The sequence below is a fragment of the Cyanistes caeruleus genome, chromosome 3 (assembly GCF_971803275.1).
Source record: "Cyanistes caeruleus chromosome 3, bCyaCae1.hap1.1, whole genome shotgun sequence".
Lineage (NCBI taxonomy): Eukaryota > Metazoa > Chordata > Aves > Passeriformes > Paridae > Cyanistes > Cyanistes caeruleus.
Window position 1 is genome coordinate 71,622,600 of NC_141703.1, and position 24,499 is coordinate 71,647,098.

Sequence of the window (24,499 nt, forward strand, 5' to 3'; positions counted from 1 at the left end):
TTCTGAACAGAACACAAGTTATGATCTCATACCTTTCACAGACTGTTACTTTTCCATGCAATTTTTTTATTTTTTTTAAGTTTAAAAATTGGCACTCACGTGAATAGTTTACTTCTACCTATATAATATGTCAGTGCTGCAGTTTTGTATATTAGAAAAAAAGGAGTTCTTCTACATGGACAAATTCTTAGGCTTCCCAACTCTCCCTATAGCTGCATTATTACTTGGCTCATGAATACACTAAAGTATAAAATAAAATCTGGCAAGTAAGTAGGAAAGACGACATTCCACAGACTTATGCGAATTATGCAAGTGGCTCCGGCATTCCCATCATGTCCACATAGTCCAATCTTTCACTAATATTCAAAAATCACAGAAAATCTGGTGCTCAGAAACTATTCAGACAGATGCAAGACTGACCAGAAATATAAAACTAATCCTCCCAAACCCCCAAAACATAAGCCTCTGTAAACCACGAAGTTAACAATGCATTTTATCTTGAAGTATCATAAAAACTACTTCAGCTACATCTACATCTGATACACAGATAAACAAACTTACCTGTTCTCTAATTTCTTTTAATTTTTCTGCTTTCTTGAGCTTTGTTATATATTCCTGCACTTCTTTCAGCCCCATGTCTGTGCAGAGACGAACTAAAAATCTGAGGCCTAATTGGAAAGCAAAGCATTGTTAAAAAGAGACTTACAAGCAGGTCAAACTACAAGTGCACCCTGACAGAACTGGATATTCTGTTTGCAGAATGGCAAACAGTGCAAATAACTGCAAAGAGGGTGACTCCAGTCCAGTATCATCATACAAGTCGTGATATTTTGCAAGCAATTCAACATTTTCTGTGTCTGCATCCATGAACAGTACAAATACCATTGGTATATATGGAAGGCAAAAGGCAGACTAACTAATTTAGCTCAGAACTCTTGACATTTGCAAAATATTTTGGAAGCTGGAAAGCACAGAAATGATACTAAGATGTTACTGAAGAGCTCCTATCAAGAGAATTTTATTGATAACAATTTTGCAAATGCCAAGTGAGTCAAAATGGTTTTTTCCTCTGGCTGTAGTTGATTTTTTAAAGAATAATATTTATAGAATCAAAAACCCCAACAAAGCTGACATGAAAATCAACTGTAACTGTATGATTGAACTAAAAGAATCCCTAAGAAACATTCTCCTGAGACACTCTACCAAACTCTGAAAGCACTGCTGGTATACCTATGTGTTTGTCAACATTCCTTTCAAAGAACTGAAGCAGAAACAAGCAGGACATGATCCATTCACTCCAGACTGCTTTCACAAATATATTACTTCATGTTGTGTGAAGTTAGTTTTCTTCTGGTTTAGGAAGCCCAAGATCAGGGAGGGATGAGGGAAGAACCATTGTTTCATCAGCAGCAAACTTAAATCAATTAATCTCTTGCCTAACTCCTGCCTCCATCTGTGAAATCTGTAGAAACTACGTTCAGAAGCATATTTGCATTTCTAAAAATACTAAATGCTCCTCTGAAATATGTGTGACCAACATGAACATGATATTTTGCTTATAACTTTGAGGAGTCACAGTACTGAATTTCACTTGTGCAAGAGAGTTGTGATTCCTCTTTAAAAAAGCAATAAATTTGTTAAAGCAGAACGATATGATTTTAAAATAAAGTACAATGAATGTTCTTCCCACATTGCATCTGAAAGCACAGACTTGTTGGCGACAACCTTGTATTTTGGAATTTGTGAGGCACAGTGTGGGATGGAAGAAAATGTTTACATAACCACTGACAACCCTTATTTTCTACAGGGCTTTTTTTATTTAGAGTACAGGTGTGACTGATTTTGCAAAATATTTTACTCTTCCAAGTTGTGTTTCCTGTAGTTTACTTGGAAATCCTCAGTGGATTTTTCAGAGACTGGGTGACAAACTACAGTTAAAAACCCAGCAACAAAATCTTACCCTCTATGTTTTTTTTGGAAACCCTGACTTTGATAAAACTTAGCAATAAAATTTTCTCATATCCAGAAATTTGTAGCAGAAGTTTCAACTAGCAGGAATTAGAAGTACAAATACATATATTTTTCATAAGAAAGATTAAATAAATAACAGTTATAAAATCTAGGACGTATGCACGAGAAAGAACTCATCCAATGCAACTCAGCTAAAGTTTACTTTCATTGCTCTTCTTCAGCATTACCCTTGTATTTCTTACATCACCCGTCAGTGTTGTCACAAAAAACATGAGAATTCAAATGGATAAAAATGTTCATTAGTGAAAGTATTTTCATATGAAAAATAAATCATGTGATTACTAATACACCTATTCAAGGTAACAAAGTTTTCTTTGATAGTTACACCATGGAATGAAACAACTTACATTCAACATTCTCTGGGAATTTCCTGTGAATGACTTTGTATTTCTCCAGAGCTTTCTGGTAGTTGCCTGCAAACAAAACAAACATCTCTTATCCACATATTCAAACATAAAAAAGAATACTTGATGAGAAATTGGAACACCTTAACATCAATTCATCTTTTCAGTTTGAGTAAATGATTTAATATTGTAGGACCAAATTTGATAAGACCAAACTTAGCATTCTTTATTAACGGATAGTAAAAATTAAGAACATCTGAAAACAGTCCCAATTACTCTGCAAATAACAGAATTAATGAGGAGGAGGTTCATGAATTTTGCTTTTCTTTCTGACCTTCTTCTATGACACCATTGTTCCAGTGTTTCATCATGCTCACAATAAAGAATTTCTCCCTTATTCCCAGTGTGAGTCTAGCCTTTTTCAGTTTAAAACCATTGCTCCATGACCTGGAACTGCAGACCCCAGCTTGTCTTCATCTTTCCTATAAAACCCTCTTATTATTCTCCAAGCTGAACAACCCCAATGAATTACAAAAAAATGTAACAAACCTGCAAGCAATTACAAAAGAGTTACAGAACTTACCGCTTCTCCTGTAGCAACTGGCAACCATCAGCTGCCACTTCACTTGTGTTGGCCTGCATATAAATAAAACAAAATCACATACGCTGCCAAACTATGCAAACTCTGCATAGCACTGGTAAAGACCTACTATTTAACTATTAATCAATTTTTCACCTAACATGTTGCATTCCTAGAAAGAATGTAGCCTGCTCAGCTCACACTGCTGCACCATGCACCTGTTTCCAGGATTTGATGTCACTCATTTTTCAGTCCCATGTTAGAGATTTTCTCCAGCTCACGCTTCTGTGCCCAGACACAATTAGCAGACCTGACATATGAGCCACTAATCTTTGTCAGAGATACAGAACCATGCAATGGGGAAGGAACAAAATGCTAAATTGTATTCTGAGGAGGTCCCACCACTAGGGTACCATGCATGCCCAAGGGATTCCTGCCAGGAAGCACAGTCCCCACTTAGAACTTTGAACTCTGGCTCCCTCTCTGTGCTATCACTTCGATGTCCTAGCTGCTGCCTGTACTTCTCTCTTTAGCACATAATGGTGACAGTATGGTCAGAGAAAATATTTGAGATGCTTGGGCATGTACAATAAAACTGTTGGACTCTTTCCTCATTTTTACTAAGATAATGTGAAAATTAAGAAATTTTCATGTTAACAGTATAAGCTAATGCACTTTGCACGTGTGGCTTACAATTGAATAGCAGCATATCAAAAAGGTACTGTAATTTAACATTTTCAGAATAATTTTCTACTTATCCTCTTCAGTTTTTCTCTCTAATCATAGCACAGGCCATTTTTAACTCTAAGCAATCTGTTTGCCAGGTAGCTGCCAAGCAAGTTCATGAAATACAAATGTTGCACCTTTTTAGTTTCAGCTGAATGTGTCTCCTGCATAGAAAGGCAGCTAAACACACACCATAATAGAATTTATTCTGCAGTTCAGTATGAAAAGTCTAGAGAGGATAAATTGTCAGCAGCAAGTACTAACTGCACTAACTCCTTTATTAATGACAAATTTAAGCATGTTTGGAAAAATAAAATAGTGAAAATCTGTTTCCCAGTTCATTGTCTAACATTTTCTCTTAGAATGCAACTCAAAAAGTAGTTATTGTGATTAAAACACTGAAAGCACTAAACAAATTTTTAAAAATGCTGTTCACAGTTAAAATAAGGATATAATTTTAAAATGCAAATCTATTTAAAGTTAGTAGCAATTTATATTTACATTCATATTTACCAATTAGCATATCTAGTCTCTATTTTTAATACCAAATAAACAGCAAAATATTTAGGCTCTGTTATCTGATACTAAAAATCCTTTCCCACAGAGAAATAATTTTTCTGTATTACAGATAGATTACAAATAATACTGAAGGATTTAATATGCCAATTCTTCGTAAGTACTTTCCAATCCACATACTTCATGCATGGAGTGAGCGCGTCATGAAGCACAAAATATTTAAATCTTTGCCAAAACAAGATTATGAAATAATTCTTTTATTCTCAGCTGTTTCTTTCCAAATTTTCTTAGAAGGCCATGAATGCCAACATAAGCAATCTTGTAGCTTGACTAAAATATGATTTTTTTAAGGTGGCCAGTATTTGTAGGGAAAAGAATACTGGCAAACCTGTGAACTGTGATTTCTGTCAACTTTCTCCCATGTATTTTTGTCTAATCTACTTCTCTATTTCTTTATAAAAATACTACCATTTAAGTGAAGTCTGTTTTTCTCTATTTTTTTCATTTTAACCCTTAGTTAAACCTTAGATTTTCTCATATGTAATTAAATCTACTCTAACCCAAGCATCTCAAGCCAGAATTAGGATTTCTTACTGAACTTTTTGCAACCTATTTGCAGTATAATTTTTCCTTGAATTATACTGTACAAATTTTTTGTTCATATGCTGTCTTGTACATATATGTAATTCAGCTTCACAGAACAAAAAGTGCCAAATTTTAGACCATCACAAGAGAAGCAATAACAGAGTTTTTCTTAGTCTATTTTTTTCATCGTTTTCCTAAAACACAAAACCAGAAATTCACACTTGTTGGGAGTGATTTTTAGTTCGACTATTAACACAAAATTCTTCATGAACCTACAGACAAATATTTGTTTCCACATAAAAAGGTTGTGTGCATATGGTTTTAGAATTCTCTTTAAACTCTGGAATAAAAATTTAAATTTGACCATATTTTATTTATAAACCATTCTCTAGTAAGGTCCCTTTCTGAAGTAAAATAAAGTATATGGCCTATATACTTACTTACATGCATCATAAACTGCTAAAGAACAATTTGAGCAATTAAGTTGTTGAACTGAACTCAGTATAATTCAAACATACTTATCAGGATCAGTTCAGCCTGTCAATTTATTTTCACTGACTTCTGCAGTTTTGTTCACTTATATGCCTTGTTTGATGGAAGTAGAAGTTATGTGGAAAGAGGAAATGCAGCAAGATCAGTTAAAACACGCACTTATCTAAACCACCAAATCCTCACTACATAATGAAACAATATAAAGGAAATATTTCAGAAAAAGCCACAGAGAAAGAGGTCTTGGTGGCTTTGGAGAGCTGTTCTCCACTTCATAGTTGTGTTTAATGGCAGATAATAGAGAAAAATAGGTTCTAATACCTAACACTATCTTGGGCCCAATGGAGGATCTTATTTAACACTGAAAATGCACAGTAAGAGCAAAAACATGCTCTAAATGAACAAAAAGTTGAGAAAACTAAAAAAATTACACAATTATTCTCAACCCTGCTGTTTGTTTATAGTATTAAAGTTATCCAGCTGATTTATCCCTAGGCATACTGATGGATGTCTAATCAGAAATGTGAGTAGGAATAAAATAATAACTACTTACAGGATAAGTGCTGCCCTTTCAAAGTACTCAATGGCTTTTTCACAGAACTGGGTGTCAATGTAATACGCTCCAAGCCACTCAATGACCTCAATGTTGGAAGGGAAATACCGGTATGACTGACAAAATAGGAAAGGTGAAAAACCACACAACCTTAGTGATAAACAACATCTTTATGTTGCTTCTGGAATATCTTACTCAACTGTTTAATTCTCCAGATGCCCAAAACATGTATTATAAATGAATGGAAGTAGTGTGCTACACTAAGTGATCCTGGTGGGGGAGAAAAAAAAACGCATGCCAAGTTTTCTAATTGCAGAATGCTTTTTAGAAGTTACCCAAGATGAGTCTGTCACATTTTCCATTTAGCCTTATTTGAAATACTATTTTAAATAGCTTGCAACAGCAAAAACATTTACTTAAATCACATCTATGTACAAATAACTTACCGAAAACGTTAAACAATGCTAACTAATTGTTACAAACTTACAGTTCCATGCTCACATCAGTCTACTGGAAAACTCACCCCAAAGCATTCCTTTCTATACATAAATAGCACATGAATAACATTTTCAGCTTTTTAGAAATTCCCTCTGAAATAAGGGGAGGGAATCAAGCACAACTCAGCTAGCAATTCAGATTGAAACGCAGCCTTTGGTCATCCTCACTTTGCACAGATAAAGAAAGAGAACTCTCAGATTGCACCAGACACTTCCTGTCTTATTCTTGTTTCTAACATAGAAGAATCTCCATGAAGTATGGACAGCAGTACAGTTGGCTTGAAATGAAAGAAACTGCCTATCTTTAGGCAACTGTATACATAATGTATAGCTACACTGTTAAAATATATATTAAAACTTCCAAACATAAACATAACACAATATATACATATCTCCATATCTATTATACAGACACAGTTTCCAATCAACTCAGTCACATCACACACTTCTATTATATCCTGATTTTATTTTGTCCCAGGCTATATTATAAATTAACATTGTCACAGGTCAGTGTAAACAATGGCTACATTAAAGAAATGGAAAGTCTGAGGTCAATATCCACATGGAAACATGACCTTATGTATTTCCTTAGAATCTGACTATAAAAATCAGACTTTGTGAACTCTCCCACAGTATCTCTTTTTTAGTCCTCTTTCTGGATGGCATTTTATGTTTAAATTAATCAATTGTTAATTTGATAAAGGAACCTATGGCAAAATTTTCTTTACTTAGGATAAAGTGCATTGAAAAAGTAATATAAAAGCAAGTACCTCACAGTAATAATGAAAAGCTTGGGATTTATCACCTTCAGTATCATATAAATTCCCTAGCTTTGAGAGTACATATGGATCAGTTGGTACTACACTGATCAACTGCAGCAGCCACTCTATGGCTTGATTGGGATCTTCCATGATCTGGTATCTGAGTTTTCCTCAGTCAAGGACTGATGCCAATGGTAGTTCAATTTACTCAGAATCTCTACTACTTTATCTAATGCAATCCACACACTGAACACTACACCAGTCACTGTAGTGTGGAGATACAATGACTTTTTTTTTCCCCCACACCATTTTCATAACTTCATTTGTATCAGAAAATGTTTTTATTCTAGAAGAAATCTATGTCTGCTCTCTCACTTTAGAACCACATTGGACAGAACTTTGGGCTCAGTTGTCCTTTCTCTCTCTCTGACACGAATCTTACTTGGACTTCCTCATTTATAAGAATGAAGAGTGAGAACCAGGCCATGTATTTGCAGTCTTTACAAGCCGGCTAGCTTCTGTACTAACAGCATTTTGTTCTAAAGTGACTAGGTAAAACTATTCCCAAGAACAGCCTTTTGCCAGCAGGGGGGTTTTCTGCTGTATGTCTAAGGAGCACAGCCCAGAGTATTCTGGTCCAGAGAACAGCAGTTTCAGCTGTAACTCAGCCTGCACCGTGCTCTTCCCTCCTGAACGGCACAATGGCTCAGAGCATTGCAGCAGTGTCAGCTGGAGCTGCCCAACCTGTTTTTTCAGTTTCTGCTGCATCCTACCTGACATGGAAGAAGCTTCTGAGAATTGGTAGAGAGCACTTTTAGCAGGGGAGCAGAGAAACTCTTCCCCAGATGGATGCTCGGGGCTGTCAGGCCATTTATTCTGCTGTAAAGGGTCTACACATAACATAGAGTTCAGAACCCTTTCGTATTTTTGGAGGTTACTTATTTTACTGACTGGAATATATTTTTATTACCTACACTATTCTTAAAAGTGTAGTACATCAAATGGAATCTATTCTGCCTTGGGGAGGATTTTGTTACAGTTTGGCCATCCTCAGAAGCATTGTTAAAGAAGCTCATAGTTTAGAATAGCACTGGTGATGTGCAAAGCCAATCTCTTCCCTCAGTTTTTCAATCTGTTGAGCTTTTGCAGTGCTGGGAGACAATTATTTTCTTACACATACACTAACTAATCTGAAAACAGCTTTCAGAATGGAACTTCACATTTACTAGCTATATTTTTTTTTCTTAAATACTTAATAATTGTGCTTACATCTGCCACATTATTTTCATAATAAAACCAGTAGCATTTTAAATATTCCATGACATAATTTAACACTGAGTGTAAATCTAATCCCTGCAATGTGAACAATCTTAATGTTCTTCACTTGCTTCACTGGAAATATTGAATATGGGTTATGTTCTGGTCTCATTTTTCTCACAAACACCAGACAATAAATTAAATAAATTACTATAATGAACACCATAGTAAATTTCTAAATGACTTTGACATAATTGAAACACGTATTTCAGATTAAATGAGTTGACTAAAACCACCATTCCTTATCATTACTCAGAAAAAGATACATGCTTGCTAGCTGGTAAAGGACTTGGGCACTATTTGGAAGGATTGCATGGAGTTTCAGAAAACAATCCAAAGCTTCATCTATCCTGTTTAACTTCTTGTAAACTAAACCTAAAAAACAAAGGTTACAGTATTAGTGTAATGAGAAACAGATTACTTCAGCATATTAACTGAAAGAATACTCAAGGAAAGCAAAATAGGAACACAGTACTTGGGGCAGTGTACCTGCTTTGACTTTAAAGGACTCTCTATTTGTGAGAGCCATGCACAGAATTCTTATCAGCCACCATAACCTACCAAACTGATAAACACAAGGAACGTGAACCCAATCAAAGACCAAGAACTTATGTAATCTCATTTTTTGAACAAGATGAATGAAGAAAAGGCAAGGCTTTTAGAAGAGAATTACTCTGATAGTTTAATAATGCTGAAACTGGTATCCTTTTAGTAGGTAGTATGAATTTCTTAATCTTCAAAGTAACTTATTCATCTGCAATTACTAATTGATGTTGTTAACACTGGGAATTTTTTTTGCAGAACGGACAGGTAGTACAAGCTAGTAACTTGCCATAACACAAATTACTCAATGAAGTAATAATAATTCACACACATTTCTATAAGAAAACTTTCAAAGACAGATTCTCAGAAACACTAGTTACCTTCAGTCAAAAGCTAAATTACAATAGCACCTGTGACTTACCAAGATTATAAAGTGCTTCAGTGCATAAAGAATCATTCCTGAGAGCTTCTTTATAAAATTCAGCTGCTTTTTCACAGTCTCCATTTGCAAAAACAGTATTTCCTTTGTTAGTTAGAGCTGCTGGATTGTACCTATCAGAATTTACAGCTAAATCTGCATAGTTAGTTGCTTGTTCCAATTCATTCCCCTACATGAACAAAACAAACATTGTAATAGTCATTTGTCAGGTAATTTTCTTGCAGCTGTGGCTTCTTACAGGAATTTCAGAGGATTGAGGATGAAAAACAGCCCCATTATTCAGTCCTAAAGTATTTTTTATGTATTTGCATAAGGTAGATCTTCTCTTCCAAGCTTCAGATAACACTTGAGACATGTTTTGGCACTCTGTCCCATTCAGTCTACAAACTTTCTTTGTTGCAATAAAGTAGCATTTATTTAAAAAAAAAAAAATAAAAAAAAAATCCATACCATACAAACTTCATACACAAACACACCTGCCTAAGCCACATATTTCACATGTTCCTGAAGTTCAGCCAGGGTCCCTAGGGCCTGTGTTTTAAATCCAGCCACTGAGCTTCTGCACAAATCCAACTGCAGGCATATTTCTGTGGCCTGGGGCTCACTCTTCTTCCCATCAGTAGTGTACAAAGGGACCTGATCCAAATTTCAACTGGTGTTCCAGAATAAGTACTCTAAGGTGCAGTTTCTCCTTGTTCACAGATATTATTTAGGCAGACACAAAAATTGCTACAAAAATTCAGAAGTTGCTATATATATAAACTGAAGTTCTTAACTGGTTTGTGGAAGCAAACACTTACCAAATAATAAAGGAATGAAAGATTTGTTGCAGCTGCACTCTTTACCCTGCTATCCTTCTTTTCAAACATTTTCAAAGTCTCCAGTGCCTAGAAATAATTTGGAAACAACTTATTTCACGCTGAACTTATTCCAAAATCCTTTCAGAAAGCATTGCTAAACTTCACAGTAACAAACAGCTCAAATTATCAATTCATATACTCACATACATAATAATTACTAGAACTTGCAAAACACACTTGTGAGCATGTACACACAAAAGTGCATCTGTATTTATACAATATTAATTTTCATCACAAAATTTCAATAATATTGGCTATTTCTTACCTATCCAAAATTTAGATTAGATAAGGCTACTGTGAACTACAGGTATCTGACAATTCTCTAAGTACAAAACACAGTGTTAGATGATTTGCTTTTAATCTAGTCAACTAATAAAAATTCTCATACCTATTTTTCTAGTTCTTTAAGTGTACACAAATGAATGGATATAAAACCCTTATTAAAAAGACAAAAAAGAACTCGCTATATAAAAAATATCCACCATAGTGTAAGACCGGATTTCAATGTGCCTTTGTCTTGCATAATAAGATGATGACAATTGTCTAAGTTTAGGAAGTACTCCAATGTGGAACTTGAGGCCAGAAGATTTTGTTAAAATTTTAATATGAAAACTAAGTTTCATAAACTTCCAAATAAAGATGATTATAGACAAAAAAAGATCGTATTTATAGCAAGTAAACTACAAAAATCCCTCTGATATTAAAGACAGCTTTTTCTTTTCATTGACTATGGAATAACATTTGTAACTGCAGACTAAATTATAAAATAAATCTGTCTCTCTTATGCTAAATATTTATATTAACAACACAAACTGTTAGAATATCACAGGGAGCCCAGTTCCATCATCTATTACAAAACAGATGTGGCAACCACATTTTAACCATCAACATTAGCAATTCAAAAGTCTCCTTCCTCCTTTTCATGAAATCTTTAGGCTGCTGTTTACATATCAAAGCAAAGGCATGATACTATACATTAAATGCCAAAACAAATACAGAGAGAAGTTTTAATTGTCTGTCATATATAGTTTTCACAGTTACTCTACACAAAAACCACAACTGTATTAATGATGTGCAAAATGACAAAATATATATAGCTATATGTAATTCATAGATTTAGTGAACTACATTCTACCCAAGAACTATGAACTACTGATGATCCTAATATTCTTCTAATAGAAAATTGTTTTAAAATAGACCAATTTCAATCAAGAAAAGTATTTCAAAAACTTATGCTTTAGATTTTGTGGTCTCAGAAATGTAAGAATTGTAACTACGATACTTTTAAACTTTTTATATATATGTTTGTGTCTTTCTCCAAAAAGGGAATCATCCCAAATACTTCCAGATGTAACATTACTATATCTGACGTACTCTACTCTTAAGAAAAGATTTGCTTCTTCATGGAATTTACTTTTGGTGAATTTAGAGCTTTACAGTTCAAAGTTACTTTCTGAAAAGACATTTTTGATTGTATCTGATTAATTTACCTTCACTTTTACTGCTAAATGGCACCTTGGATGATAAAGACTGGACAGAAATGCCCTTTCAACATATAATAAATGTTCACAGGACTCTGAACTCAGTTCATTTACTGGTAAATGATGTTGTGGGTTTCTTGAACCATTTCAGCAATTATGAGTCCTAGGATGAAAATCCATAGGCAATATTCCTTTTGTCCTTGTAAAGCAGCACCACATTATCAGTTACATTTAAAGATTTCTAAAAAACTTCTTTTTAATCCCAACAATAACAATTCCTTAAGTTCAACAATCAAAACACAGACTATCCAAACGATTCTATCTGACTTCCTTCCAGTGTATATAAATTATTTTCTTACATTAGTTAAACTTCAAAGCAGCTTGTCTGACTCTATCAGAGTGTGCCAGAGATGTTAAGAAGATGCACGATTAATCAGCAGAATTTTGTTTTTAAATTAATTTTCAAATTTTTTTTTTATATTAAAAAAAAATCAAAATATTTTACACACAAAACTAAACACAACATGGTAATCTTCCCATGAATTTTATATTTTATATGCAAGGACTGTTTTAAATAATATATTCATTATGATGAATCCATACTTAAACCCATTGTTCTAACAGGAGAAATCTATTTTTGTTTGGGTTTTTTTAAAAAAAAGACACAATAAAACCTCAGCCTTGGAACTGAGTATTTCAAAATTTTCCATTCTTGTTAGTCAGCCAAAGGTGTGTTGAGCAGTTGGTGAGTTAGGAAGTATATGAACAACAGACAGACAGGATGAATGTAAACTTCAGCTGCAGTTTTATTAGAACAAATATAAAGATGCTCTGCAATCACCATTCTGCAGTCCCACTCCACTGTTAAGTGATTCCAGTGCAGGTTAAAGGTATTCTGTCACATAATCCAAGTAAAAAGGTTCTTCTCCCCTTACTCCTAACTTCCAACACACTTCCCTCTCCCTCCATTGAAATACTCCACAAAACATCACCAACAATCTCTGTATCGTTTTATCTCTGAGAATTGGTTTTAGTTTTTTTAACCTATACTGAACACCAACTGGAAATCACAAAAAAATCACCATTGAAACGATAAATTCTTGAGATCATACTTTTTACCTTCCTGTAACACTCTCACTCTTCAAAAGCTATCATCAGTAAAGCTACCAGATTTGCCCAAAACTCTGCAAACTCATACTGCTTCCAGATCTTAGAAAAGGTTTCAGTGTGATGGTTTTGGCTGGGATAGTTAATTCTTTTCATAAAAACTTGTATGGGACTCTGTTTTGGGTTTGTGCTGGAAGCTGTTGATAACACAGTTTTAGCTAAACTGGGCTCACACAAAGCCAAGGCCTTTTCTACCCCTCACCCCACCCCACCAGTGAGTGGACTGGGGGTGCACAAGGAATTGGGACAGGACACAGCCATGACAGCAATGGTCTCAGACCATAAAGTGTTATGCCCAGCATACAAAGCTGTGGGAAGAAGGAGGAAGAGGGGATTTTTGAGCAATGCTGTTTGTCTTTCCAAGTCACCATTATGCGTGGTGGAGCCCTGCTCTCCTGGGGATGGAGACACACCTGCCTAGCCATGGAAAGTGGTGAATGAATTCCTTGGTTTCACTTTGCTTGTGTGCACAGCTTTTCCTTTACCTATTACATTATCTTTGTCTTAGCCCATGAGTTTTCTCCCCTTCACTCTTCTGATTTTATCCCCAGTCCCAGCAGGGCAGAGAGTGAGTGAGTGAGTGAGTGAGTGAGTGAGTGAGTGAGTGAGTGATGGTTAGTTGCCAGCTGGGGTTAAACCACAACAGACAGACACGCAGGTTAATACAGGATAACCCTCTTGCTGTATCTACAGGGAAGGAGAAGAAGATAAGACAGACAGAAAGAGCAGGAGATGCTCAGAAAACCAGAAAAGCTTAAATATGAGAAGTAAAAGCAGACTGAGGTTAAGCACGTAGCCCTGTGTGCACCCCTCCGAGATGTGGGAATATGAATGACCTTAGAAGATGGCAGGTATCTACAGCTTCAGCTCTAATTTTGCTGTATATGATGTCCTGTAATTCTTGCCACTTGTGCACAGCTGAGGATTGCTCTATTTCTTCTTATTTATCAAGCATTCCTATTACTGAATGTACTGGCCAGTGCATGTTAGAAGAAAGCCCATCAAATCCTGTCAGATATCTGAGTTTAGTTTTGTTCAGGTTAAGCTTTTTTCTAATTACTCACTTTCCAAACCAAGAATTGTATATAAAGGAATAACAGAAGAGCCAACTAAAGTATAAGGACAATTTATAGTATTTTAGGGAATGCTGTAGTACGTGGGGAACAACAAGAATACCAGAACATAAATAGTAACTATACACAGCAGGTGCAGCTGCATGTATTCTGGTACTATAGTCAACCTAATTGAGAGAAAGATTCAGCTCATATTAATGAAAACACCCTCAGGCTGATTAGCAACAGGATTTCTAGGCTCTATTGACTGTACTGACCTCAGTTCCATTAACAGCAATGACAGCTTGGACACTCAGTGAGGAAAACTACGCTTAGGTGTTTCAATTTTGAAATGCACTGCATTCACTCGAACTTCCATGGCACAAATTTCATTTAGATAAAACTTGTCTCTTGCAAGTGTTTATATAAAGTTATTTTACTGATCAGCATCAAAATAATTATCGTTTGCGTAAATCACACTTTCCCTTGCCAAAAAATATGCTGTGGCTGACAAAGGTATCTTTTCAAATACAGTATTAAAAAGTACTAATGAGAAAACTTACTATACCTGGTTAAAATTCTGTTGCCTCAAGTAAGTAGTGGCTTTATTTATTTCCAGATCATTGGCTAACTCTACATAGTGGGAAGCTTTCACCACATCAACACACCTGCAACAGAAAGCAAGCCATGAAGATAAACAAAATGCATCTGTGCAAATGCCTCCAAGTTACATATTTTTTTCAGCTAATTTGCTTTCCAAACTGAATTTTCTTAGCTAGTCTTTCTTCACAGTGGCAAAGAGCACTCTGATTAAAAATACTTGTAAGAATATTTCAGTCCTATAACCTACCCTAATTACAGTATCTCTGCTGACTCTTGTTTCTTTTAAGTCAGCTGCCTAAATATCACTTCACTTTCTATCACTGAGCAATACTTGAAGTAAAAAACTGACTGAATTAATTTTTCAAGACATTTTCTTTGGCTGCATCCTATAATGTGGTTTTTCAAATTTCATCTCCTCATGCATATATTACCAAACCTATAAAAAATATTAGTGAACAGAGACTTTGTGTCCCTAAGCTACATCATAATAATAAAGTCATAATAAATCTCTTTCTGGTCATCCCCCAGTTATTTGTGGCTTAGGGTCTTCTGCAAAAAGAGTGCAGAACAGAAGGCAGCGAACAGTTCAGATGTTCACTCACAGTCACTGTCTTCCACAGTTTTCTGTGATCTACTTTCAGCTGCCTGATCATTTGAAGTAAGACCTTTATTTATTGTATGCATATCCACTTCTCTCAGACACTTGGAAAATAGGCACTGTAAATTAACAACTTGGGATGCTTCTTTAATCCCTTCCACTATTTTTTTAACTGGTGGAAAGCTATCTTCTTGCCTTTTAATAGTTGGCTACTTTACCAATGGAAGTTTAATTCAACAAACTGCCTGCTGTTATAGCTGGTTTGGCACATGGACAATCTTTAGAAAAACACCTTTTATGTTAGAGGACAAATTGTTATAAAAATTGTTTAAAACATAATTTATTGTTTCATTACAGATGTCTTTGCAACATCAAAAAAGCATTTTTAGCAGTTAGTTTTAGCATCTTTTAACCATAAAATGCAATGAGATCTAACTATCCAACTGTTCTTTATGAAATATGACAGATCAGTCCCAATATTATGTCACATTTTAAGTAAGAAGTTATGAACTCTGAAAAATTTTCTCTAAATAAAATGAATTTGATTGAAAGCACATTTAATACTCAGACGACCCATAATAAAGTTTGTAATTAGAAAACTAAGCTCCAGCTACCGGTTAAACTTCTTCATTGGGGCTTGAATACCTCAGCTTAAAATAACAAAGAGTAAATCTGTCCTGATACACAAAAATAATCTCACAGATCTCAGCAAAAGCTGTTTAATTAGCCAGAACAGATTTGAGAGTGTTACTCCATGACAAGTATGCTGTGGATAGCACTAAAATAACTGAGTATCTGACAACATTTTCCAGTTTTTGTGAACAAAAAACAAGACACAGAGCAAACAAATCTGACTTGCTCGTGCTAACAAATTAGAAAACAACAACCTAATTTTTCACAAGACATAATATTTAAGTCCTGATAATTCAGAATGGCAGAAGTAGGGATTATAATTATTATTTAACCATCAAACACCACCTTGTGGACTCTAGCAAACAATACATGTCTGTGTGAGAGATTGTTTCCTGTTAGTATAAACAGCTTTCCTAATGAATTATAATTATAGGACCTGCAAAATTTGAGAATAATCCTAACAAGCCATAAACCCCAGGTAAAGGACAGTCCTTGTTTCCCATCAAACATTATTCATTACCCAAACACTAACATACCTGTTAGTGCAATATAATAATATTGTGCCTGCAATACATAACATTCATTTGTATACATATTATTTTCCAATGCTATTAAAATACAAAAAATATCAAAGGAAGCCCTTATAACAAAAAAATAAAAATATCCTTTGGAAAAGTTATGCTATTAATTTTTTATACTGTCATTACAGGAAGGGTGTGTAATTGAATTTGTTTTAAAGAGAAGAGTATTCTGCTGTAGAAAATATCACAGGAAGCAAAAGCTAAACTGTACATTGAAAAATAAAATCCAAATAATGAATTGTGTAAACAGCCTATCACTGTGTACCCTTGTATAAAAGTTTTAAGAAATGGTAGATTAAGTTTATATTTATAAACATTAAGTTCATAAATGAAATTCAAGCAAACCTTTCTTAAAATTTAGATTCCAGGGTTTTATATAATGATTCTATGGTGTGATCCCCAAGTTTTCATTATGCTATCCTCAACCTTAAAGACTAGCAATCATTGCCTTCCATATAGCATTTGTGTGCTGAGACTTTTAAAAGCTTTGAAATTTTGAAACTGAATTTTCAAATTCAATTGAACTTTTTGTGTGAATTCAGAATGCCAGAAAATGTATAATTAAGAGTTGACTTTCAAATAAAATTACTTTTTAACATACTCTATTGCTTTGTTTTGTTAGAGGACAAACTGAAAATAGCCTGGTTGCTGTGTTTGAGATGCTCAGAGAACTGTGTTTCCCAGGCTGCTTCCATCTGTGAACTGGTTTCATAACCAGCACAAGAGTTGACATAATTTAGACAAAAAGAAGCCCCACTTGACTCTTACCAGTCATAGCCTACTGCAAAAGATGTCTCAATTGCCGGTGCAATGAGTTTAGCAGCTGTCATGATATATTCCTCTGCCAAGGACTTCCTAAAGGAAAAAAAAAACCACAAAAACACAATACAAAAATATGAAAGAAATTCTTCACTGTCAGGGTGATGAGGCACTGCAACAGGCTGCCCAGAGAAGTGGATGCCCCATCCCTGGAAGCGTGCAAGGCCAGGCTGAATGGGGGACTCTGACCAACCTGGTCTAGTGGGAGGTGTCCCTGCTCATGGCAGAAGGGCTGGAACCAGATAATCTCTAAAGTCCCTTCCAATCCTATACTTGCATACAATTCTATGTCACCATTTCAAAAACATGCATAGAAAAAAAAACCAAAACCAAAATGTATTCTGCCATCTTCCTGCACTCAAATCTCAGAAGTCAATGTAACCAGTTCCCTGTTACCACTATTCCCCTGTATCTTGATTAAGGTGTTAGTCTTCTCTGTTTTCCTTTCACTGCACACTACTTATATTTTTTTTAAAAACTCAAATGCTGCTAGTTTTTAGCAGCGTACCCTGTAACATTTGGGGTAGACACTCTACTTTAGGGCAGTACAATAAATTGGGTGATCCAACAGGTTCTTCTGAGCATGTGCTTTCCTAAGAATTGGGAGGACACTTCTGTAACAAGAGCTGCGGACAAGTGACTAAAGTGATAATCCTTCCAGGAGCTAAAATTCAAGGCACCACAGTCTTAAGAACAGAGTCCACCATTACCTCTCACGCTCTATTTGACTTAAGCTGTCGTTTTTAATGGCTTCAATCAGTAGATTCATATGTAGATCATCCTGGAGGGGGGAAAAACAACTGTAAACTATACCAGCATACAAACATTTTAATTCTTTTATAGACAATATGACTGCAAACATAAATTGATGTAAAATATATAGTCTATGATGTCACTTACTTTCCACATTAGAAAAGGCTAGCTTTAGTTTAAAGTAGTTTTCTAAACGTATACTCTGAAATTTGGCATTACAACTATTTCAATAGTGTTTTTCTGCTCGTGTGTGTCATCACACCTCACATTAAGGTTGTTACCAGATGTAGTTCATGGCATGTGTATCAGACCAGGAAGGCTGCAGATCACAGTGACAATATTCTCATGCTTAAAAATAAACATTTGCTGAAAGGCTGTGGTATTCAGCAGATGAGGACTTGTGCCACCTCCTCATTACAACAACTTGCATGATCATCTTATGGTTTCTACCACACATCTCTGTCAGCTCTAAAAGAAGCTATGCAGGGTATGCTAGGTAGCCACTCCTTCCTCGTTTATTAGGGACAGATCATAGATTTATGCAAAATAAAGACCAGAAGGAAATCATGATCTTTTCTCTGAACTCTTCATAAAAAAATAGAGAGCTTGGAATGTCTGTTAAAACTATAGCTTGCCTACCCTTAGAAATTACCTCTGCAGTCTCAAGGCTTTCTTCCAATGAATGATCTTACATAGCCTTCAATTAATTCAAAGGCTTAATGGCCCTTACTTTTATATAATTTCTTCTATAAGAAATTATATAAAATGTATTAAAATATATACATATATATCAATAAATATATCTGTATGCTTCATACATTAGATTTTATTTCCTTATGCTATGACCGTAGGAAACAACAGATACTCTTAAGCTGCAGACAATTTGAAGATTAGTTATATATTTGATCTTTAGGACTGAAAGACTTGCATCACTGAAAAAAAGCAGAAGATGAAACACTTGATCATTTTATAAAAGATTTTTCTAAGAGGGACCCTGAGCCTATTAACTATTTTTTCCTCTCTTTAGCATCATGGAAAGTCAAAGGAAGTCCAGTTTCCAAAAAAGTCTAATAAACTAAAATAAGCATCTGCAAATGTCACTATAGTTTCTTCTGTAAAATATTATATAAATACAATATTACAACTTTTATTAGCACTCACTCGAGGAAATTTGCATTAACCCACTCATTGTTTAGCACCCTTTATTTTACCTTATAAATATTTTATTAAAATTCTATATAAATGAAGATGGTGAAGCAGTAAGTGTAAGTAAGCCCAAATGAATTTCAACAAAATCATTATGAAGACAATCTTGTGGTGTGGGGTTTATGTACATCATATCTTTAGAGGAAGAAAAGATTTAAATGTTCTCTCATTTTTTTTACACATCTGAGCAGTACTGCCACACTAAATTAATCCTGGTAAAAAGTTATTTCAGATACTTAAATACACATCAATTTCCATAGTCAATACAGTCCAAGAATTCAGTATCTCTCCCTCTTTCTTCTGATTTACTTTATAAAGACACAGTTTACTTTTTTTTCAACTTACATTTAATGAAATGTATTTGTCTTCATAATCCACTTCCAAGGGAACTTCAATGAGGTTTTTGAAGGCTTTCTTCATTTGCTCACCATTTCCAATAGCAAAGTAACATAGAATCAGGTTGAAGCCTGCCTTCAGGTTTGGGGATATGCTCATTATTTCTTCAAATGAAGAAATGGCATCAACATATTGGCCAGTTTTAATAAATGCAACTCCAATATTTTCCATTATTTTTATCCTAAGTAAGAAATCAGGTTTAGGTTATATTTTTAACTACTAAATCATACTGTATCCACAACTTGTGCTTCATAACCATGACTCATAGAAGAAACTCACCTCATCTGTTTGTGGGAACTAGTAATCTGGTCTAGAGCCATACGGTAGAATTTGATAGCTTTGGAATAGTTTCGTTGTTTTAAATATATATTTCCCATATTTACCTTCAGTATACCTATCAAAAGGAATCAGTGAGTTACAACATTTTTAAAGTGTTTCATAGTGACAGAGTAGAAGAACTTCTTAATACATTTGTCTTCATTTTAGGATAGCAATGTCCCTTTAAAGCATCACTGCACAGAACCGCCTTCTGTGAATTTAACTCAAGAGAAGATGAGAGAGAAGATGAAGTAGTCATGAAATCTAGAACTATCCTGTCAGATGTATTCTGATTTTGAATTAAGGGGTGAAATGGAGATTATTTACAGTGCCCTCCAGGAAGACAGCTGCAAATAAGCATCTCTGAAAAAAAGGAGTCTCAAAGATATGCAAAATACTAAAAGAATTAAAATTAGTACTAGAGAAGACCACATAGCATGTGTGGCATGAGAAAATTATGTATTTGTCTTTATGGTTTAGTTTAGCCTGTGAAAAGAAAAGGCTTCATGAGTCAGTATAATTTAATGTGGTTTGGCTCTCTGAGTCAGAGACTCATAGTCAGAGACTAAGAATATCTGTCACCCACTCTGAGTGGCAGACATGAGGGCTGAGTTCTCTGAGTATCAGCACCAGGCAGATGCAGTCCTCACTTTGTATGCCTTACTACCAGTTTAAATCCGCTTTGGATACAACCTACCTCCATTGCTGAACATCTTATTCTTCACTATAACTTGGTAAGTAGTCAGTGCTTCAGCATACATTTCATTAGCAACATACTGACTGGCCAGATTGAGGAGAACCTATAGAAAATTGGAATTACAGGTACAAGAAAATATTCTCAGCAGCAATAAACTTAAATTCATAGTAGATAATTTCAAGTTCATTTTACCCTGGAACTATTGTCTTTACCGTTTGTAAGCTTTCCCTCTTTAATGTCCCTTTGTTCTTGTAAATTGATATAGAGGAAACAAGTTTAAAAGCTATTTATTCTAGGTAATTCTTTTATTTTTGTACATAAATTACTAGCATTCAAAGTTATGCTACATGGGCCTTAGACCTAAGTAAACACAGTGCTATAATGTGAGGTTGTTAAAAAATATTCATGCAAGATAATTCTCAGAAATTGTGTGTAATTTATGACTCCCAACATGTGGAAAATGCTCCTAATGCCTGTGGTCACTCAGTATAGAAGGGGAGGTTTTTTCCAAACTGCTGTTTCACAACAGAAGCTCTGTTGGTGTCAGGTAGAATAGCTCTGCATTTTTTCCCACAGCTTTACTCTGACCTTCATGGTAAAATAAATTATCAGGTCTGCCTAATTCAAAATATTAATTGTTAATAATTGTCTCTACAACACTACCTGGAGTATGAATTTAAATATCCGTCAAATATTTTTATGCATGTTGCACCCTTTTTTTAAAAAAAAAAAAGTTTACTATTTGAAAACCAGAATGTAAATCTAGATACCTGCTTTAAGATTCAGGAAAACTACTATATCCTATTTCATGTAACACATTCTCAGACACTTTATGGTTCAATTTAAAGGCAGCATCTGATCTCTCCTGTTTTGTTTTCTCCTCTCAGCATATTACACTCTCTAAGCTATTTATTTCTGAAATACAGGGTCTGCATTTGCTATATTTTGATATGCAGGTTTTACATGTGAGTAAATATCTGGAATACATATCTATGGAAATTCTCCTCCACTTAATGCAGACTCCATGGTTTCTCTGGTATTTGACATGCATGGAAATGGCCTCAATGACATGAATGGACCTCCACTGTACACTGCCAGGAGCATTACAACACAGACACACCCTTCAGGAAACACCAGCATTTCTGCTAAGGAGGTTTTTTAGCAACATTTCAGTTACTGAAGATTTCTGAGCACTTACTGTGTAAGTGAGGTCTAAGTTGATACCTTCTGGAGGAGCAATTTGTTCACGTTGTCTCAACAATTCTCTTTCCTGTCTTCCAGCCTCTTTTGCTTTCTCCAGAGCCTTAAACAAAACACTATAATTTAACAGTGCCTTGAATCCTACTGACTCAAGACGATGAAATCACATTCAAAACAAGTATGAAGAGAATACATTCATGTCTATTTTCTTTGGTTTACAGACTGCACCAAATGCCTGAAAAAAGCACTACAACTCATCAAAAGGATTTAATTAGCAATAAGCAGACATACAGCTATCTAAGTCTGCTTAGCTGTGTAATTATGTACCAAATTACAATTCTTTGCAGATTAATCCTTTGTATAAGTAATGCTTTGGGTATAGCAAGTGCCATTAGCTGTCCTGTGTGCCTCCACAAGGGTGCAATGATTAAGAAAGTAATGGTTACTACTCAAGGTGGCTACTTGGAAGCCAGTGGTGAAGGAAGTACTTCAAGATATAGTTTGATTCCTAGTCCTCATGATAAAAGGCAAATCCAACTTTGCTATTAAACAGATAATTAGTTCACAACTTAGATAACTTTTGCAGGAAAATGGATATTCTGCTGGACTTGTCAGAAACAAACATCCTATAGGACCCCTGGAGTCATCTGATACAATCTACATAAGAAACAACCCTTTGATATCATGAGCATTCTTGACCATACATGCAAGAGGCTCAGGAAAAACTAACAAAATAGATTGGTTAATTAGCCACAACTCAGTGGCACAACAATGTTCTAGCATCCTCTGTAACAGAACAAATACATTCAAACTGTCTATTGGAAATAGTTCCTTACCCATGGTAACCTTTGATCATACCTAGGAACTGTTAAATGCTAGCTAGCCCGGACCAGAACTCTGCCAGTACAATTAATTTATCAGACCCATCTGAAGAGGTCAATGGACACAGGGGGAAGGGAATTTTTGAAACACTGAAATGTTAAATATATATGTCAGAAATACAGCCCCTACCCTTTTTTTCAGCAAAGCAAGATATCACTAGACTAGAAGAGTCACAATAAATTTAGAATTAAAATAATTTTAATAATTTTATAAATTTGACTGCAAGTCATTTTGAAACATCTATCTATACAGATTACAGCAGAAATGAAGTGAAATTCAGAAAAACTACCAATTTCAAGTCTCCACAACTATTGGCAACACAGCTTTCTTCAACCAGTTCATTCACTTTTTTTTCCAACTGCCTCATCTTCTCTTCTAAACTAAAATAAAAATAACAACAAAAAGATTAACACTAAAGTTAAAGCAACTGCAAACACTAAACTTTTACACATTATATTCTCAGTAAAACAACACAATGACATATCACATGGCACAACTAACTTGTTTTTCCATCAAAGAGAGTATTGTGTGAAACAATGCCTAGAGAAGATTGTCTGAAGATATCACATTCACACTCTTGAGAACAGAGACCAAAGAAAACATAAATTCTCTAACAAGAACATTACACAGACAAATTTCACGAACCAAATTTGCTCAGAATTACAAAACAATAGATGAGCTTTCATATCAAACACTAATGAAATTAAATATCACATTAAAAGCAATTAATTGAACTTTTATTTGCACGCATAACTAAAGCATTGCTTGCAAATGCAGATTATAACAAAAAGTTGTAGTTCTTCTAGACTTTTTCCACTGATAAATAACCAACATATCAGTGGGATTCCTTATTCCTATATAGCTACATTTGGGGAACAGAACTTTGGTACTGGAAACCTCAACAATTTTCTGAGCAAACTCCCCAGTATTCGCACCAACCTGCAAGTTTCAGCTCAAGTGCTAAGCTCAGAGTGAATAGGGAGAAAGAGTAGGCAACCTTCCCCAAGTTCTTCCCAAAGAGCTTCAAGAATCGTGGTGTTCCTTGCCTGTCACACACACTTTCATGGTCCTGCACAATTCTGTGTAAGTATCACAGCATTTGTGTGGCAACAGCTACAGCCAGGCTGCTGAGCTAGCCAGAACCAGAAATCACTGACATCAGATGCTCCTGACACAAACACAAATATTTGTGGCATTATTCCACCAAGTTCAGAGCTTGGCCCCTCAAGGTTTCTGTAACTGCCTGGATGTTTTTAAACTCTACACGTGGTTGGTTTTCTGTTGCTGTTAATGCTTTGAAAGAATGTAATGCAGAACTGAACAAACCTGTCTAAAGTTTTCTTTTCCAGAGGTGAAGCAGGACCTCTTGCTTGGCCGAGAGGATCAAATGAAGAACCTGAAAAATTAAGTGAGTACTGAAAACTGTAAAATAATACATCCCTGTGGCAGCTGGAAATTTCTACAAACCATACCTCTCACAGCCGCTTTAGTGTAACCTGCAGCTTGCACTGCTGTCATTGGTCGAGAAACTCCATCCTCACATAAAGAAGAAGATAAAATAATCTCACTAAAAATTATGTTGTAAACAATACAGACATAATTATATATTTATATATGTAATTTTTATATATTCTATATATGTTATTTTAATGACTAATTGTTCATTGCATGTCAGTAAGTGCAAGAAAGTACTACACTGTTATTGCTTCCAAATCTGTTCTAAAATAAAACACACATCACTACCCTCATGCTTTCTGACAGTACTATGTTCAAAAAAGGACAAATTAAAAGTGCAGTAATTTGTATTAATTCAATGAACTTCTAAATACTTGTATCTAACACTTACCAGAAAAATTCATCATTCCAAATGAA

General features: G+C 34.9%; 1 protein-coding gene across 8 annotated transcripts in view; it reads right to left on the bottom strand.

Moving 5' to 3' along the window:
* The window catches only part of IFT88 (intraflagellar transport 88), a 45,533-nt gene that overhangs the window by 15,264 nt on the left and 5,770 nt on the right, over positions 1-24,499 (bottom strand). For all 8 annotated transcript variants that reach the window (XM_086881887.1, XM_023919691.2, XM_086881886.1 and 5 more), the window contains 18 exons: positions 24,100-24,163; positions 23,954-24,023; positions 22,917-23,007; positions 21,744-21,848; positions 20,546-20,648; positions 19,810-19,924; positions 19,480-19,711; positions 17,886-17,956; positions 17,125-17,211; positions 14,510-14,609; positions 10,182-10,268; positions 9,364-9,550; positions 8,666-8,774; positions 7,092-7,242; positions 5,825-5,940; positions 2,959-3,011; positions 2,379-2,444; positions 562-668 (listed from right to left, as the gene is read on the bottom strand). In XM_086881887.1, the coding sequence (XP_086738013.1) occupies positions 562-668; positions 2,379-2,444; positions 2,959-3,011; positions 5,825-5,940; positions 7,092-7,242; positions 8,666-8,774; positions 9,364-9,550; positions 10,182-10,268; positions 14,510-14,609; positions 17,125-17,211; positions 17,886-17,956; positions 19,480-19,711; positions 19,810-19,924; positions 20,546-20,648; positions 21,744-21,848; positions 22,917-23,007; positions 23,954-24,023; positions 24,100-24,163 (1,914 nt within the window). The remainder of the gene's footprint in view (positions 1-561; positions 669-2,378; positions 2,445-2,958; positions 3,012-5,824; positions 5,941-7,091; positions 7,243-8,665; positions 8,775-9,363; positions 9,551-10,181; positions 10,269-14,509; positions 14,610-17,124; positions 17,212-17,885; positions 17,957-19,479; positions 19,712-19,809; positions 19,925-20,545; positions 20,649-21,743; positions 21,849-22,916; positions 23,008-23,953; positions 24,024-24,099; positions 24,164-24,499) is intronic.